The sequence below is a fragment of the Arvicola amphibius genome, chromosome 9 (assembly GCF_903992535.2).
Source record: "Arvicola amphibius chromosome 9, mArvAmp1.2, whole genome shotgun sequence".
NCBI lineage: Eukaryota > Metazoa > Chordata > Mammalia > Rodentia > Cricetidae > Arvicola > Arvicola amphibius.
The window spans coordinates 89541663-89562045 of NC_052055.2; the positions used below are offsets into that span (position 1 = coordinate 89541663).

A 20383-nucleotide genomic window follows, 5' to 3' on the forward strand; every position below is an offset into this window, starting at 1 on the left:
AAGCTGGCTTGGTTGACTTGTGCTAGCAGACATCACAGCAAATTCTGACGAAACAGTCTCTATGTGCCACTCCATTGTAAATCTTCATCTGCTATCTAGGTAACACTTTCTGTTTTTTTTTTTTTTCCCATTCTAGAAGAAACATTCATCTCCAAAACGGTACAATGTTAAAAAAAACCTAACAAACAAAACCCATACAACTATTCAGCCAATAGAGCTTGAACCATTGTGCTATTGGCCCTCCCTCAAACACATCCTCCTAAGCTCTGTGTCCCCCTGATCCTTATATCCTTATAGATTAGGCTCTGTGGGGATGCACATTATGCCCACGGAACGGCTAGCTCTTGTGCCCCTCACCTCTAACAGTGCAGTAACATGTCCCACTGCCTACTCTCTATGTAGCCTTGTGCAAGTTGTTACTCCCTCAGATTACACGCCCAATTTACGCCATTTTTTCCATGAGTTAAAGGAGGAAAATAGGGCAGAAGGTGGAGAATCAAATGACTTAAATGTTTTATTTTTATTTATTTTTACATTTATGTGTATGAGTGTTTGCCTGCATGTATGTCTGTACCACATGTGTGTTTGGTGTTCAGAGGCCAGAAAAGGGCATTGGATTCCCTGGAACTGGAGTTACAGACAGGTTTGAGCCTCTACGTATGTACTGAGAATTGAACCTGGGGCCTCTATAGGAGCAGTCAATGCTCTTAACTGCTAACTTTTCTCTTCAGCCCTCTACATTTTTCTTTTTTTGTTCCTCCCTCCCTCTCTCTTCTTTCCTCCCCACTTTCTTTCTGGTTCTGTGGTCAATAAAACAAAAACAAACCAACAACAGATGAAGGCAATAGTAAGTTACTATTCCTGAATCTCCCAGCTTGTGCCAGGCACTGGGTAGAGAACTTATCTTTATTTCATCCAAATTCCCATAGTAACAAGGAAACAACATATTGACCTCATCTTGTAGACGAGGAAGTGGAATCTGGGGAGAGGGCAAAAAAAAGAGGACACGCCAACGTGCTATAGCTAGTGAGTAGCTTTGGGACCGAAATCATAGTGTATAACCCTAAGTCAGTGTTCTGCCAGCAAGTTATCTTGATGTTTTGTGTTTGATTTTCAGCACCTTCAAGCCTCTAGAACGGATTACATTAAAGCAAAGAATCCGTTCCCTAAAAACGTCACCAAAAGAAAACAATTATAAAATTGCAATCTTAGTAAAGAACTAAAGGGCTAACAGTGGAGTAAACAACCTTCTGCTCACATGTGCACATGTGGCTTGTTGTACTTAAAGCTAAATTTGATATTAAATTTGATATTTATCTCAGGCCAAAGTGACTCATTCCTGTCAACCTCTGATTCCACTCCTGCTCAGCTCTATCATCCTGTCTGTCCCCAGCCTTCTTTGGAATGACAGACTTTATTCCCACTTACTGTCCTAGTAGTGCTATCAGGTTAGTCTGAATGGCTGTGACACCTCCTGGTGGCTGGTCCTCCCCTCCTTTCTTGTGCCGCCTGTACCAGTTCTGTACACAGAAGCACACTGGCAAATGCCCTGTGTATTTGGAGTCGCACACCATGATGCTGAAGAGATAACTGCCAGAGAGCTGGTGGTTTAAAAAGCACGCAGTGCTGCACCATGACTGAAAGCTTTCATTCCTGAAGAGTGAATATGAGTGCGGGCGGGAGCGTGTTGGGAGAGCCCGGCAGGAGTGAAGGGAGGAAGCGAAGGTGGGTGTGAGCATAACACACTGTATACATATATCAAATACTCAAAGAACACCATCATCATAAAATAAACTGGAACACATACACAGATCCTACAGAAAAAAAAGAAAAGCATCAAGCCAGGGTTTTTTGTTTTTGTTTGTTTTTAATTTTCTTAGTCTGACCCTTCTCTTCTATCTGCTTCTGGGCTGTAGTCATTCTTAAGCCACTGTTCCTGACACAAAAGCTCATGTGCAGCCCGTGGGACCAGTGGCTGGAGGTCAATCACAACAGTCCCACTCTCTAGAGTCTTCCTGACCAGAGAGGTGGAGCAAGTCCGTCTGGACACCATGGTGTGTGTGTTTGGTCGGACTAGCTTTTGTTTCCTTCTGGGGCTCAGCATGTAAATATCTTAAGTTCAGTAAATATCTGCTGAATACTTCTAAATGATTACAAGATTTGGGACGCTGGAAGACAATCTAAATTACGTGTGCAATAATTGGATGCTTTCCATATTTAAATTTTGCTATTGACTGATTTCTTACAATGTAATTTTCGAGCTCTCTCAGAAACTGATTTCCTTTTCCATTTTTAACTACTGATCTGCAGTAATACGTTTCGCACCAATCACATATTGTCCTGTTTATCTAAAATGCCAATCCTTTTAAGGTTTACCTTGTAGCATGACCAGAGACTGTCGAAGCCGACTGTTTTCCTTCCGGATGTTCGTTAATTTCTCCTTCAGGTTTTTGATTTTGGCACAGAGTTCCTCCTTGGACAGTTCTGCTAAGGGGGTTTCCTCATCGCTGGAGCTCTCGCCAGGCAGGAAGGCGTTTCCTGAATATGGGTCTCTCTAAAAACAAGGCAGTTCCTTTAACAGCATTTATGTATCCTTTATTTCCATTTCTCACTTCTGTCTCTTTTTGGAGGAGGGTTTCTTTTCTGTTCAGCCCAAACTGGCCTGGAGCTCACGCTATCTCTCAGGCTGACCTCCCATCTCCACCACCAAAGTCCTGGGATTAAAGACTGTGCCCCCATGCCAGCATACTAACCCAGATGAAGAAAATAAGTCAGATTTTGAAGTACTTAGTGCCAGGCAGGAACCGTCTCAGAGGAGCCCAAGTTTGAACTGTGACCTTGCTACAACTCCCACATTATATAAGCTTGTGTTATATGTAATATGCAATCTGCAGTATGAAATAGATATTTATATATGATTCAATATTATCCTCGTGTGCTTTATTTTCCATGGGAAGCAGGCTAGGGACACAGTTCAGCGGTGGAGCAGTTGCTTAGCACCTGCAAGGTTTAACCCCTGTGGTGGGGAGGGAGGGAACTGAATACATTGTAGGCAAGATTGACAGAGAGAGTTTGGGGGGGGTATGTGAGGATAGGAAGTGGTTTTATTGGAGTTTATTTCTTTTTAAATACACATATGCATAGGAAAAGAGAGCATTTATTCCCCAGTATCCCTATCCAAACAGCAGGGGCCCTATCTATGTGTTTATCAGAAGCTTTCTTCATGATAGAACCTTTTCCTTTTCTATTCTCAGGCTTCTTTTTCTAAGCATATACTCTAGGCCAGTGGTTCTCAACCTGTGGGTCTTGGCCCCTTTAGGGATCACCTAAGATCATTGGAAAAAGATATTTACATCAGGATTCCTAGCAGTAGCAAAATTAGAGTTATGAAATAGCAATGGACATAATTTTAAGGTTGGGGGGGTCACCACAACATGAGGAGCTGTGTTAAAGGGTTGCGGCATCAAGAAGGTTGAGAACCACAGCTCTAGGCAACTTGGGATTTGATCTTTGAAAACCTAATACTAGGCTGGACACAGCAGGCATTTTACCATCGCTATTATGGTGATAGGATGTGATAAGTTTTTCTCCCCCCGTAGCTCATTCCCATTCCTTCCTTCTCTCTAGTTTCCATTCAGTTTTTCTACTGGGATTGCCACAGAGCTAATTCTGTGATTTACTGTGTCAGAGAGAGAAAGAACAGATTCACCCAAATGAAAGCTTGTGTTTATCTTTTAGTTTTACAAAGAGATTCTGAGGTCTAAAGTAAGACAATATAATTGGAAATGTCTCAAATGGTGTGAAATTTAAAAAAAAAAACACTGGAACTACCAAACTGGTATGTTATGCATACAACACACACATTTACATGCATATAAGTATACATATATATGCATGCACGTATGCATACATACACACACACATATAAGAGCCAGTGTGTGTATGTATGTGTCTGTGTCTGTATACATCACCTGGAATTTCAGTGCTGAAGGCCCTTTATAAAGACCAAAAATCAGGTGTGTATAGTGTGAAGGTTTTAACAAACGAGCCTGAGAGTAGAAAAGAGGAAGGCGGTGGCACAGGGGAAGCTCATGCTATGAGACATTCTGATGCTTGGAGTAGGAGCCTGGAGAACAAAGAAAAGGAGTTTCAGAAAATCACAGTCAAATGTCTGCATTCCTCTTTACTGGTTCTTTTGGCAGAATTTCAGGAGTGGGGGACACAGGAGGTCAACATCCACCTAAGAGAGGGCGATGGAGCAGCAGACTAGCTCCTTGCTTGTTATCAGTGTATTCTACAGTCTCTAAGGAGACTCTGCGTCCAGCATAACTTCAGGGCAGCATGTGGCCTCTCTGGGCCATAGATTAGAAACAGTCCAACTGATGTTTAGACAAGAGGTTGAAAACGGGCATCTTGACTCTCCAGAGCTAATGTAAAGCAGCGAGGAAGTCCAGAAGGTCCTCATGGCCTGGTCAGGGGTTAGGCAAGTGTTTGGGGGAATTGACAAAATAGAAAGTACACAAAGTGCCAGAGTCTTGTGGAAGGTAGCCACGGGTACCAAAGTCTGGGGGTAGAGGAAACAGAATCCTCCCAAAGGGCCTGAAGGGTAGGCTCATCAGGAACACTGATGGATGCCTAGGGACCAGTCAGGGACATTAAGAACTTTGGTAGAAGAGATATGTCCCTCCCCAGATGTTGAGATGATATGCAAGTCTTCCCCAAAGCTGGATCAATTCCCAGTGAAAACAGTGGAATGGGGGAGGGTAAGGATGTAGGGCTGACCGAAGCCTAGATCTTGAAGTGACTCAAATAGTGAAACAACAGCTCAAAGGAATGCTTCATGGTGAAGGGAGAAGTCTAGGTGATGGAGGAGTGTCTATGTGTTAATTTTATTATTAATAAAGATACTGCCATGGCCCTTTAAGAGAACAGAAAATTAGATAGGCAGAGTAGACAGAACAGAATGCTGGGTAGGAGGCAGTGGGGAGAGGCTTCAGGCAGTCGCGCGATATGCAGTCGCCATGATTCTCCTCTCTGAGATGGACGCAGGTTAAGATCTCTCCTGGTAAGCCACACCTCGTGGTGCTACACGGATTACTAAATATGGGTTAAAGGAGGATGTGAGAATTAACCAATAAGAGGCTACAGATAACGGGCCAGGCAGTGTTTAAAAGAATACAGTTTCTGTGTAATTATTTCGGGTGTAAAGCTAGCCGGTGGCCGGGTGGCGGGACATGGCCCCGCCACTTCCATTCTACAGATTGGCGCTCCAACGTGGTGACTAAATCCACTTAAAAACCTGAGAGGGCTTTAAATAAAGGAGAGAGAGAGAGAGTTTAACACAGCCTTTCGCTGTTTGCCAACCAATTCAGAGTCACAAGCGGCTCCGCCATGTTGGACTGGGAAGCCTGCAGTACCTGTTTTTAACCTAGGAATGTCACAGCTTAGAGTCTTAAATGTTTAGCGATGTGAAGGCGCAAATCAAACATGTTTCTCGACAGTAAAAAAATTACAGATTCACAATAGGACAGATTCAGACATAAAAGACTTTTAAATGAGTCACAATGTTGGATAAATGTACGTATGCTTGAGAGAAAAAAATATAGAAAATAAAGTTAATGCCTAAAAAAAAGGGTAAAGTCTTTAAAGAGACAAAATAAAGTAAACTGATAGAGTAAAAATAAGCCACATAAAAATGAAAAATTCACAGAGAGTCTGGATTATGTATTTTATTGTGTTTTCTTTAAAATTTTTGACTGTAAAGGAGCTAAATACAGAGAGACATTTTATTATATGGGCTGACAGTCTAGACCAGAATGGACATCTTAATGGTATGACTTCAGGATTTGGATCTAAGAACATGATGCTTTGGAAAAGAGTTTCTTCTTTTGTTTTCACAGAGGACGAGACTGTGGATTGCTTCTATCCCAATATGGTATGATAGACCACGCCCTCCTAAAAGGTTTCTGTGAACATCTTCAAAAAAATTACTTCACTCAACTGCCAACTGAGAGGAACCTAGCACACAGGTTACACCATAAAAGACCTAAATAACAGCGCCCCCATTCAGCAGGAAGCAGTTTGGAGAGAAATAACTGCGCCCATTTTCCCAAATATTGTTTATAAATGTTCTTTTACATTTAAAGGGGGAGATGATATAGAGATGAATAATTTGCATTGGTATGGATTTTAAGGTCAATTTGTTATATGTATATGTATTTCTGATCTTGATTAAGGTATTGTAATTATGTAGTTCATTTAAAAATGTAATGTATAATTAGGAAATATAGGTTGTTAATAGATAATCATTGATAATAGTTAAGCTTGTAGTCATGTTATTAGATTTTCTAGATATGTAGAGATATATTTCAATTAGATAGACATTCTTCATATCTTTCAAAGATTGCAGAATATGGCATTTAATGTTTTAATAACTTAGGGTTTTTCATGACAATGAGACACGTCTGCTCCTGGCAGCACCAATCTACTTCGAGAGGAAGATGGGCATCAAAGAGGCTACTTATGGAGTTTGATAGCCATTTGGGCAAGAAACTGCTCTTGCTTGGACTGTTGCATAAACTGGACACAAGGAACCCACAGAAAGAAGACTGCTGAACTTGCCTAAAGGTGAGATGGCCTTTTGGGGTTCCTGATTCATGAAAAGAGTCTGCGAGACATTCTGCAGGACACAGCAGAAAGTGACTGAACTGTCTTTGGAATTTCCTGCTTCATGGAAAAGTCTGCTGGACACTATGGGCCTGAAGGCTAAAGATGGATGCCCCAATGGTACAGAGGAACTTTGGGTGACTGTCCAGGCAGCAAGCTGTCTCTCATTTCTAGAGTTTGAAAGCTGCATATTTCTTGTTTACTTAGGTAATATTATATCCTTCTGGAGTCTTTGATGGAGTTGAAGAATACGGTAGTTATAGTTTTCCTTAGTTATGATAAAAAATAGATATAAATATTGTAACTGTAATTCTTGCTTGATAACTTTTGTTACATGTAATTTTACTATGTTAAAGTTAAAGCTTTTCTTTTTTGTTTAAACAGAAAAAGGGGAAATGATGGAGGAGTGTCTATGTGTTAATTTCATTATTAATAAAGATACTGCCATGGCCCTTTAAGAGAACAGAAAATTAGATAGGCAGAGTAGACAGAACTGAATGCTGGGTAGGAGGCAGTGGGGAGCCGCTTCAGGCAGTCGCGATATGCAGTCGCCATGATTCTCCTCTCTGAGATGGACGCAGGTTAAGATCTCTCCTGGTAAGCCACACCTCGTGGTGCTACACGGATTACTAAATATGGGTTAAAGGAAGATGTGAAAATTAACCAATAAGAGGCTACAGATAACGGGCCAGGCAGTGTTTAAAAGAATACAGTTTCCGTGTAATTATTTCGGCGGCCGGGTGGCGGGACATGGCCCCGCCGCTTCCATTCTACATCTAGGCTTTATTGTTCGATTTGGGTTTGGTTTGGTCTTACAAAGCAGGAATAGAGAAAGCCTGATGAGAACAGTCACGGGAAAATGTTACCAAACTTTTGTATGATCTCTCATAAACACATAAATATGTATTTCACAGAGCCAGAACCCCAAAGAAAAGTTGGTGGAGGAAGAGAGTGCTCACTATGTCTAAGCTATGCTCTCTCACTTCTTCATGGAAACAGGCATTGAGAAGGACACGCAACTCTCAACTAAAGACTTCATTTCCCAGATTCCTATGCTCCTCACTGTGGCTACATGATCAGAAACAATATGTGCCATTGCTGGTTCATAAACTTAAAGGAATGAAAAGCTTCCTGCCTGAATTTCCTTTTCCTGAAAACATTAGCAGCTGTTAGACACAGGCAAAGTTGTGAGCTGAGGAAGATGGATCAACAGTGTGAGAATCTTCAATACAGTGCAGCTTCCAAGAAATGTTAAATGTCAAGATCAGAAAAGCGTTCCACAATTCCCCAGGTCAACAGTGTAGACTTTGGTTTGCTCAAGAGTCTTGCTGTGTGATCTCTGATGATGGCATCCAGCCCGGTGAGATGCTTTGGAGTCAAGGCATACCTTCAAGTATTTTGTTTCATAAGGCCTCTTAGTAACTTACAAATTGGAGAGAAAAGAAGCTAGCTACAGAGGCAATGATAAAAGAAGAGGCCTTTCAGGCCCAAGATCTTGGACCTAATAAGATCTCTGGTTGGCGTGAACTGCAATGGAAACAAACAGAATTATGTAGTCTGGAAAACTATTAAGATTTTGAGGACAGCAAAGTGCCAAAGACAGCACCATACTGGCCCCAAGAGCATGAGCCTATTTTAGTCCTGAGCAGTTTCAAGCCCGCACTAGCAAATTGATAAGATAGCTGATGAAAATCAGAAGTGTCGATATTAATACTGATACTGATAATATTAATACTGATAATGATAAGAAAGTATAAATGGAAAAAGGCCTATTCACTGCCCCTGGCATGTTGACTATGGAGTGAACCTTCAGAAAGCCATCTTATGTGGCAATGAAATTTTGTGAAATACCTCTTACATTCTATCAGACTGAAGCTTTTGCTAGACCTCACAGCCAGAGTTAATAATATACTTTGAGACTAAATACTAAAAAATTTAAAGACTAAAGACTAAAGACCCTACTGTCTACTCAACTTAAAAAAAAAAACAAAACAAAACTGCCTTTAAGAGAACAATGTAACAGTCAATCTTACTTGCCTTGGATTTCCCTACCTAACCTAATGGATGCATAGCTGTCATCTTTAATTATGTGCTCTCCCATGCCTCTGACCTGGAGAATGCATGTGTATCATTTCCTGAAGGCAGCCAATACAGAGGTTGAAAGCAGCTTTCTAAAATCTACCGTAAAGGTTGAAAGGTTATGGATATTGGCTGATAAACAATGTAGTACTGTTTGTTGTCTGGGTCAATTGGGATCAGTTAGAGCCAATAACTTAATCCCTTGTAAAAATCTGTTGAAGATTCCTGTAAAGTATCCCATTTCTTATTTGTGAGATGCTTTCTATGCTGTTCAATAAAGATAGAGCAAGCCCTTTGTCAGGGACAGTCATACCACAGTCACACAATAGACATACACAGACAGTCACACATAGAGAACACAGGTGCCCAAAGACAGGACAGACAGACACAGGGATAGATCAACAAGACAGCCTTCAGGTTCAGACAACATGCAGACACAGGGAGCATGAAGCACAGACTCTAAATCTGGACTTCCTCTTGGTTAAATCACTCGAAGAGGAAGTGCCTTTATTTCTTTATTCAATGTGACACCAGTGCATTATTGGTGACTTGGAGTTAATCACAAATGAGTTTAATCCATGCAATCTTATAACGTCTAGTCAAATGAACAGAAACAAACACACAATTCCAAGCCACAGGTCATCCTCCTATGCATTTCAAACAGAGATAACTGGCAAATCAATGGATTTTAGTGGCCCTAAAAACAAAAAACAAAGATGAATAACTATATAAGCTGATAGCAATGTGAATTTGTTTCTTGATAGAACATGTGTTATGAGTTATATGTATCTCATAATATTAAGTCATATAAATGATTTTTGTAAAATGCAGTGCTTATTGAAAACTCAGAAGCAAATTAAGACTTAGATAATGATATCCATGTGCCACTAACTGCTATGAAGATAGCATTTTACAGTGCAAACTGCCTGGCAATATGAAGAATACTGAAAACCACTCCACATATGATAGCTACCTAGAGTACAGTGCCTTTAGACAGAAGGATAACAGAGCTGGTGGAAAGAAAGGTAGTCTGTCAGTGGGAATATCTTCAAATGGCAAGTAGAAAAGCAAAGTGAGAGCGGTGTGTGTGGTAAGCTATGTTTTATTGCAGGTAAGAAATGCAGGGAGGGGCTGGAGAGATGGCTCAGTGGTTAAGAGCATTGCCTGCTCTTCCAAAGGTCCTGAGTTCAATTCCCAGCAACCACATGGTGGCTCACAACCATCTGTAATGAGGTCTGGTGCCCTCTTCTGGCCTGCAGACATACACACAGACAGAGCATTGTATACATAATAAGTAAATAAATATTTTAAAAAAAAAAAGAAATGCAGGGAGGCTGGAAAGCAGCAGTGAGAGGGAGGGGGTATGAACAGAGTGGGTCAGAGACGGGAATACAAGGCAGACAGCACTGTGCACTCTCAAAACATTTGTTATGAGAGTGCGATGTTTAAAAATTAACATGGAAATATAAAATGCTATATGTATTACAAAACATGTACAAATGTGTGGTTGTATGAAGACATATAAATCAAAATAGAGAATGACCATGTCAGTTAGTCGTCCAAAGCATAGGAAGGGAATGGAACGGGGAGGGCCTCCATGATCTAGGTTCTAAACAGAGAGCAAGACTATGTCTTAATGAAGAAACACACCAGTTTCCACAAAGTGTCTAATGAGGAAAAATATTTTCAGACACAGTTTGACAATCTTTTGTTGTATAGAACAGCAGACAGAATTTGAACACTGACATCTGGTCCTGGCTGAAATGAAGTAGGGACTATTGACTATGTTTCCAACTCAGCTTTACTTGAGAGAAGCTATATTCTCTCAATTGAATAAAGAATAAGCACAAATTACCAGGAAAGGGGAGAAAGTACCGAGAAGCAATTGTAGGCGTTGTAAACTATGCTTGAGCAAGATAAGAAGACTAAACCAAAGCAACAGAAAACCAACCTGTGCTTTCTCCATGGCACTATTTGCATTCTCTGAGTTCGCTGTCTCTGTCCGTTTCCTCTTTCTTTTCCTAAGAACTTGGTTGTCGGTAATTTCATCTGTCTGCAGGATCTTCTGCATCTTCTCAGTGAGTCAGCGAAAGCTTTCTGAAACCGTCAAAGGCAAAGACTCCCATGTAGGTGCTGCTCTTCTGCATGCAGCTAATGCTTCTCCTTAAAAACAAAAACACAACAGAGGGTGCATCATGCCGCTGCTTCCGTGTGCTGCCCGTTCAGGCTCCCACAGAAGGCTTCCTGCTATTGTGTCACCCACTGGCCAGGTTAGAGGACATTTTTCACTAGACTCAAAAGCCTTTCAGCTTTGGCATCCCCGTCAAGATGGCATCACCCATGTTGTGACGCGTAGTAAGTTGACTTAAAAGAAAACCAAATAGTATAAAAAGAACTTCCAACTGTTCGCATCAAGTAGCAATGAAGAACCAACAAATGTTTCAAATTATAAATATATATACAAACAGTATCACATAGTCCTGAAGTTATGTGCACCTAGGAAAATAGACTAATACTAATGGACAGTACCAGGATCAAAGATGGAAGTATTTCTGAGGAGTCAGTAAGAATTGCTTAGAACTGAGTTTTGCTGTAGAAGGCGTTTTTCTCCCTGACAACTCTGAAGTCCTAGGAAGGAAGGCTGCAGAGCCGAGACTTAGCCTTGACTGTGTATAGCTGGGGCAACACATTAGGTCTCACTTCATCTGCACAGCATCTGCTTTTAATGGGTTTGTTTCATAAGTATTTATTTATAAGTAATAAAACTTTCCAAAGAGATTGTGCATATGGATCTTCATGAAGTATGTGGATTATCGAACAAACAGTAACATTTTGTTTATCAAATTGCTATATTAGTAAATAAAAAACCAACATTTTTTATTCACAAAATTCATAATAAACATAATAAACATGGAGTACAACTTTTTGTTGGAGATATATATATATATATCACCGAAAGAGTGGAGTTTTCAAGATAACATTATAGTTGGGCATGGGGGTTCACACCTGTAATGCTAGCATTTCAGAGACAAAGATAGGAGGATCTTGTGTTCAAGGCCAGCCTGGGTGACATAGTGACATGCATTTTCAAAATTCCAAAATAAAATAAAACTAAATATGCAAAAGGTAAAACAAAAGAAGGATAGCATTTTGTTTATTTGGGGTTTAAATTAAATGTTTGTTTTCAGAAACATAATTTCAAATGCTGTGTGTGTGTGTGTGTGTGTTAAGGGACACATGTACCATCGTGTGCATGTGGAGAACAGGAAACAATGTGGTGGGTTCAGGGATTGAACTTGGGTCTCCAGGCTTGTGTGGTTACTTGATTGCTTAATGACTGGCATTCCGACTGGGCTGAGATGGAATCTCACTGTAGCTTTACTTTGCATTTCTCTGATGGCTCGTGAGATTTAACATTTCTTCATGTTTTCAATGGCATATTTGTCTATTTCATTTCCTCCGTTATTGATGAGGCTGTTTGGTTTCTTGTTCTTTGAATTTTGATGGAGATTGCCTTGAGTTTACAGATTAAGGTTGGGTGCTAGAGTCATTTCCACAACATTATTATAACATGGGAGGATATTCTCTGGTCTTGCCTGTCTAGGGTTCTAATGCCCCAAGCACTAGCTTTACAGGTGTAGCCTCCAGAACCAGGTGCATCACACCTTTTATGCAAATCTGTAAGCGAAGTCTATATTTTATGTATTCCTTCTTTCACGATGTTTTTCACCACTGATATATACTCCTATGTGTTGATATCAGCCTACAAACTAATACAAATTTTAACTGAGAACAGGTTAGGGAAAAGTTCTTCAGTGGCCCATCTTTCTGGATTTTGAAAGAGGGACAATTTCTTCAGATTAATTTCTACATTCATATGACCTACCAAAGTCAAACCAAAAAGAGATATTGAATTTAAACAGACCTACCATAAGCAATGATATTGGAACAGAAATGAAAAGAAAACTCAAGACAAAAGAAGGCCCAGGTCCAAGTAGGTGCAGCACAGAATTTTACCAGACCTTTAAAAGAAGAACTGAAACCAGTGCTTCTCAAATTACTCCAGAAGACAGAAAAGGGAAGAATGCTTCTGAATTCTTGTGGTGAAACCAGCATTGTTACACTCACAGCTAAACCAGATAAAGAAACCATGTACAAAAATTATAAACCAATCTCCCTGATGAACAAAAACACACAAGCTGTCAACAAAATCTTTGCAAACTGAATCAAGAGCACACCATCAAGACCCTCCACAATGATTTCTGTGTAAACCCAGAGAGGCAGGGAATGGGTCAATGTCTGTCTACCAATAAGTGCAAAGCAATACATAAATAGACCCAAGGACAGAGATCTCCTGATCATCTCAACAGATGCACAGAAAAGCATTTCATAAAAACCCAACATCCCTTTTTGATGAAAGCCCCATAGAGACTAGGTATAGAGGGGATATATCTCAACATAGTAAGGGCCATCACAGCAAGCCTGTAGCCAACCGTCTACTAAGTAGAGAAAAACTCCAAGCATTTCTGCTAAAATCAGGAATGAGCCAAGGGCCTTCATTCTTTTCACTTCCTTTTAAAATCATTCTTGAGATTTTAGCTACAGCAGTAAGAAAAGAGAAGGAAAGAAAAGGGTTATAAGAGGAAAGGAAGTCGTCAAAATGCCCTTATTTGTAGATGATAAGACTCTATTCTGAAGATTCTACATACCTTGATTCCAAGACATAGGGAAATCAAGCCAGTAATCAGTTCAGAGCTCCCCCTGCCTCCACTGGCTAACTTCCTTGGTACCAGAAGGAACTACAGAGGGTGCTTAGAGAGAAAAGGCACTGACAGTCTTACCCAGCCGTGAACCCTATAAACTTCAAAGTCCCCCTTTTGGGCAAGATGTACCATGATTTTTTATGGAGGTAGCCAACTATTGTGAAATATTATTTTAAGATGTGTTACATTTGTTCATGCTGTGGAAAACTTGCTAAATGATGCAGACATGTGTTGCATTCTTTTATGTTGCATTTGTTTAACTCTGTGAACTTGTGTTATTTTGCCTGCCTAAATCACCTGATTGGTTTAATAAAGAACCGAACGGCCAATAGTTTAACAGTAGAGGGACAGGTGGGGCTGCCATGCAGAGAGACTAGATAAGAGGGAAGAAGATAAAGAGGAGGACACCAATGGTCAGTCACCCAGCCCTGCAACCAATGACAGCGTAAGGAGGAAAGGAAGAAAGGTATATAGAATAGAGACAGGTAAAAGCCCAGAGACAAAAGGTAGATGGGGTATTTAAGTTAAGAAAAGCTGGCTAGAAACAAGCCAAGCTAAGGTTAGGCATTTATTTAAAAACAAACAAACAAAACAAAACAAACCCCTCAAACCGCTCTGATTGGATTTAAGCTGAGGCCCACTCCACTAGAGTATTAATAACATAATAACATAAATAAACCTTGTCAAAAAGAAACATGGTTGAGGAATTTTATAGGCCTGTGGGGGCATATGGGGTCTCATTACTGGTGTTTAATTTAATTGACATGGTACTAAGCCAACCCTCTAGACAGTCAGGTTTGTACCCAGCCTTGGTCCGAGAAATTTGTCTTTGCAGCGAATGTTGTGGTGAACGCAGAGATGCGTCACTGAGCGAGTTGTTGAGAACAAGTTATAGTTGAGAGTTGAAACCTAGACATTCCTTTTAACCTACTCCCGCTAAGGCGGGGGAGGGGGGAGGAAAGAGCGTAAGAGCTGGAAAGTAGAGACGAGGGCTGTGAACTGCTGTCTTCAGGGCAAAACACAGCCATTGCAAACATGATCTCACAGTATTGGCAGTTGCCCCCCTTGGGCTTGTAGAAGGCTAGGATGGTCAAACGTCAATCACGCACTGGGGATGGCTTCATGGGCCCCACCCTTCCTTGCCTACTGATGGATTCTCTGGGAGGGGTAGTTGTGTACCCACAGAGGAGCCCCACCAGGCTCGAATAGATAGTTCCAAACATGTGGTCATACGAACAGTCCTGGCTACAGTCAATGCATCACAAAAGAAACCCAAAAATCATGAATGTGGAAGAGGGACCTGTAGAGAGAATAGGGTTGCCAGGTGTGGGAAGGAAGGGGCAAGAGCCATCAGAATATCTTATATACATGTATTAGATTGCCAAAGAACAAGTTTACTCTTAAGAAGTGAGGGGAACCAGCACTCGGGAGGCAGAGGCAGATGGATCTCTGTGAGTTCGAGACCAGCCTGGTCTACAAGAGCTAGCTCCAGGACAGGCTCCAAAGCCACAGAGAAACTCTGTCTTGAAAAACCAAAAAAAAAAAAAAAAAAAAAAAAAAAAACCAAAAAGAAGCGAGGGGGAAAAAATACCCATGTTCACCACAAAACTCTGAAAATTAAGACAGACACACTACTGAATTTAGCAACAACTCATAGAAATTTCTTTTCCATGACATCAAGGAATAGAAAATAAAAAAGAAAATCATGAAGAATTAAAAACTACTCATTATCAATCACTGCTAGAGTAAAAATGCAATCTGCAGAATATGTGAAAATATTTCCAAATTGTGTCTCTGGCAAGGGATTAATAACCAAAACTTAACATAGAAAACAATTTAATTAAAAAGTGGACAATGAACTTGAATAGACATTTCTACATAGATATATGTATTAGTTACTACTTTGTTGCTGTGACGGAATACGTACAGCTTAAGGGTTACTTTGGCTCACAGTTTGGAGCTGGAAGCAGAGCTGGCCTTGGGTTCTCAGTTCCTACCTCTAAAGCGCCCACCTTGTCTCCACATGAAAAGAATCTATACATCTCCAACCAGTTGGAGATCAGGTGTCCAAATATGTGAGTTTGTGGAGAGCACGTGTCATTCATGCCAATAACAGAGATTTACAAATGACAAATACAGGAGAGGGTAGGGTGATACAATTATATTAATCTCCACCCTCCAAAAAATCTTTACAAAGATGACCAACATCTGTAAGGAAAATACAGGTCAAAATTAAAATGAGGGTCAGCATGTTGGCCCAGTTGGTAAAGGTGCCTGCCAATGATCTGAGTGTGAGCCCTGGATACCAATGGTGGGAAAGAGAACCAACTACAAATCATTCTCTGACCAGACCTTGTGTCATGAGACATGCACCATGATCCCCCACATGGCAAAACTAATACAACAAGGGCAAATGTAAGTAAAAATCTCCACGAAATACTATCGTATAGTCATTAGGACGGCAACTGACAAGAAAACTAGTAAGTCAGGTATTGACGCAATATGGAGAAACTGGAAACTCCATGCTGTGGTGGTAACATAAAATGGTATAGTTGCTGTCAAACCAGAATCTTGAAGAGATTTGTCTGTCCCCATGTTCATGGCAACATTATTCACAGTAGCTAAAGGTACCTAGGTGTCTTATCACCAGAAGAACCAATAAGCAAAAGGAGTGTATATAGACATTGATGTGGGAAGTCCTTCTGTATATGTGTTGCTTTTATTGGTTAATGAATAAAGAAGCTATTTAAGCCCAAGACAGAGCAGAATAGAGCTAGGCAGGAAAATAAAACTGAATGCTTGGAGAAAGAAGGCAGAGTCAGAGAAATGCCATGACTTTGTGGTGATGCAAAGATTAATAGAAATGGGTGATTTAAGATGTAAGAATTAGCTAGAAATAAGCACGAGCTAATAGTCCAAGCAGTGTTGTAATTAATATAGCTTCTGAGTGATTATTTTGGGTCTGGGTGGCCAGGAAACGAACAAGAAGCCTCCGCCTATAAGACACCATGTCATTTGGTCTTGAATTTCTGATGTATGGTACAGTATCAATGAACCTTGATGCTAGCATGGTTCAGACGTAAACTGTCTTGGAGGGAGTGAAAAAGTCCTGAGTATTGTTCATTGTTGGCATAGGCATGGTCAAGTTGATGACCCCTATGTCTCAGTGCCATTGGACTGGCAAAGCCTTCCTCAGACGTGGCTCAGGAGACTGGCAAAGCCTTCCTCGAGTTGAAGCGCAGATGTTGACAGTGTATTCAAAAAGTGTCTACCATAGCTCTCTCCTCCAGATGTTTACAGCCTGAAGACTGTTCCCCTACAGAGACTCTCCTACCTAGAGAGGCTAATCCTTGTTCAGCTGATGCAATAACCTCACTTCTCTCTTCAACCATACTTAATAAACTGAGCTTCAGAAGGTGCTGTGGTTTCTCCACCAGAGAGCTTGGACCACCTGATCCCAGCTCCTCTGTGTGTTGTTTCTTTAGAGTCTGTCATTGCCTCATTCCCTCACTCTCCCAGGTAGGTCAATCCCTAGAGCCAAGCAGGACACTTTCTACAGTCTCACGCATTAAGCCCAGGTGGTGGTTTTGGGGATGTTATGGACATCTAAAGAGGTAGGGTCCATCTGGAGGAAGCAGGTCATCGGGAGAGGCTGGTTCTTAAGGACATTTTAGCCCTAAGCACCCTGCCGTCCCTTTTCCCACTCCTTGTCTGCCATGAGGTAGGTACTTTCTCTGCCACTTGTTCTCACTGCCATGACTGTTTGCTCAAATATATAGGTTAACTTGCCATGGAACGGGTACTCTGAAACCATGAGCTGAAATATATTCTACCTCCATTAAGTTGTTTATCTTAGATACTTGGTCACAGCAACATAAGAGTAATGAATGCATGGGAATTGGTTCCCAAGATACAAACACAACATGATTTCATTCATACAAAGTACACAGAGCAGCCAAATTTACAAAGACAGAAAGTAGGATGCAGAGTGGAAGGGGTTGGGGAATAAGGGAAGGTTTGGTCTGCGAACTACTGAATGGGTAAAGAATTTGGATTTGGCAGTTGGGAGCATTCTGGAGCTGGATGATTATGATAATGGCTATACTATATGAATGTATTCACTATCACTGATTTGTACAGTTACATATTGTAAACACAGCAACTTTTGTCAGCGTGCACGTTAATTTTATTTTTATTTTATGTGTATATGTATTTTGTCTGCATATAAGTCTCTACAGCACATGCATGCCTGGTACCCCCATGCTCAGAAGAGGGTATTGGATCCCCTGGAACTGGAGTTACAGTTGTGGGGTTCCATGTGGGTGCTGGGAATCAAAGCCAGGTCGTCTTCAAGAGCAATCCGTGCTCTTAACATCTCTCCAGTCCTGTCAAAGTGCATTTATCACAACATACACAAAACAATTTACCATGCAAGAACACAGCTTTTGCATTATCTTATGACTACTATTGTAGAGTCAGAACTAGAAAATAATAGAGGAATAGCGCCAGGGAGTTAAGGTGAAGGAGACTCATTAGCAGATTCCTGAAAACAGGATTCTTAAATTCTCTCCCAAAACCATAGCCTGAACATAGGTCACTGCAGCTTCACACACACAGGAAATCTACCCAAAACATCTGTCCAGCAGCTGCCTCCTTAGTCTTTGACTGGCACAACCATTGTTATTGAGCGTTGCAATCACAGATTGTTTCAAGCTATCTCACACAAGTCTTCCCATTTTGACTTTTAGAAACTTCCCCTTTGGTGCAAGCTCCTTGAACACACGTGGCGTGTGTATTCCCACGGCAGTGCTATTCTATTCCCTACAAAACTTAACGACTCCTCAGAGAGCTATTATTACTTAGCTGATCAAATTAAACCAAAGCCACATAATACCCACGACATATGGTTGTATGAATAATATAAGCTGGGGACTTTCAATTTTTTTTTTACTGCAAGTTATAGAAAAAAAATACATGTTGTGGGGGGAGTGAATAAAATCACACATTTCAGCTCAGGAGTCACACAATACATTCACACACTGGTATGTGCACCCAGGAAAGCAAAACCTCAGGGACACATTTGTCTTTCCTAAACACTGCATTGATCAGAGCACAGTAAAACTGATCTCACAGGCTCAGAGGTTAAGAGCACTGGCTGTTTTTCCGGAGGTCCTGAGTTCAATTCCCAGCAACCACATGGTGGCTCACAACCATCTGTACTGAGATCTGGTGCCCTCCTCTGGAGTGCGGACATACATCGAGGCAGAATGTTGTTATACATAATAAATAAATCTTTAAAAAAAATTGATCTCACAACTGTTCAAGTGTGCTTTCAGTTGCTGGGATAAACACCATGTCCAAAAGCAACTTGGGGACGAAAGGGTTTGTTTCATCTTAAACCACCTAGGACAAGGATCCACAAGTGTCTTATAACCTAAAGTTAAGAATAAATAATAATGTAAGAGATAACCAAATTATTAAAAAAATGTTATCTCAAAGATAAAACAGAAGGGAGGTTTTGTAACATGAAAGCAAATGTAGTTACAAATACAAAATTTTAATATAGGTTTTGCTTACATTTAACAAACCAATGACATAATGCATGAATTCAAAGCCTAACTATGAAACAACAGTCACTGAAGGGAAGAACACTAAATGATTACCAAAATATTATTCAGCTGTCTCATTTTTTTGTAATAGAAAATTCATATTATGAGTTACATAAAAACATCGAGACATGAACAATGCATTACACAAAGCTGAAGCCCCGTCCATGCTCAGGTCAGAATATGAACTGGATGCTCTTCCTATGTGAGTCCCAAAGTGTTTGAAACAGTTCTACACAGTCCATGGCTGATGTAGTGAGGTCTGAAAAGATTTCTAGTTGTAGCCCAGACTTCTAACAACTTAGAATATAGAGAAGTGGGATGCTTTCTATTACTGTGAAAAAATTGTGTATTTATTAGAGGAAGAGAAGCCAAGATAGGAAGGATTATATCTGGCTGCTCTTCGAGTGCTCCAGATATAGCAGCAATTGCCAGCATAAAACACCCGTACAAAGTTGATAGAGCTTTATTTCTGTTGGGAGATTATGAGGCCTTACTAGTGTTGGTTGTGGGCAGCACAACTTGCTTCTCCATATCCAAATGGCATCACAAACATTTAAAATTCTCAAGTAGTTGCTGCTACACTTTGAATAAAATGATGGACAATATACATGAATATACATATGTGATATAAATACCTATACACACAAAAGACACACGTATACATACACAAGTGTAGAGGTCAGAGGACAACTTGTGGGAGAAAGTCAATTCTCTCTTTCCACCACGTTGGTTCTGTGGATCGAACTTAGGTCATCAGGCTTGACCATAAGCATCTTTACCCACTGTGCCATCTTACCAGCTCTCAATAAGCTTCAGCATGGGTCAACATGCTGCTAAACTATGATATTAGTTAGATTAGATTGGGGAGTATGTGTGAACCTTAAAATATTTAAGTAAGGTTGAGGGAACCATAGACTTGAATCATTTCAGGTTTTCCATGGTGGTAAAGGAAAGAAACCCACTCTGATTAGGGTCTGTAGATGCACTTTGATTGAGGCTACACTGAAGACTATACAGCAATGCCATGCCTTGTCTTGAATGTAACCACTACTTACAAAAAGACTTACTTACCTCCTTGTATTGCCTGCATGATACGCTCACATCTTTCCAATCTTGTAATAATAAGTCCACAGCTAGAATTTATTGAGTTCTCTCCTCCTATGTATGCATGGGTAAGTATGTATGAATGTATGTAACTGTTATAAGCATTTAATCTGTATTAACACGTTTAATCTGGAATACATGAAAAGGATATTTATACTTTAA

General features: G+C 40.5%; 1 protein-coding gene across 1 annotated transcript in view; it reads right to left on the reverse strand.

Annotated features, from left to right (window-relative positions):
- Bend6 (BEN domain containing 6) overlaps positions 1 to 10816 on the reverse strand; it is a 28052-nt gene extending 17236 nt beyond the window's left edge. Inside the window, exons 1-2 of the mRNA XM_038343881.1 lie at positions 10697 to 10816; positions 2377 to 2554 (exon numbers count right to left, since the gene is read on the reverse strand). Of these exons, the coding sequence (XP_038199809.1) occupies positions 2377 to 2554; positions 10697 to 10816 (298 nt within the window). The remainder of the gene's footprint in view (positions 1 to 2376; positions 2555 to 10696) is intronic.
- Between the last annotated feature and the right edge of the window lie 9567 nt (positions 10817 to 20383).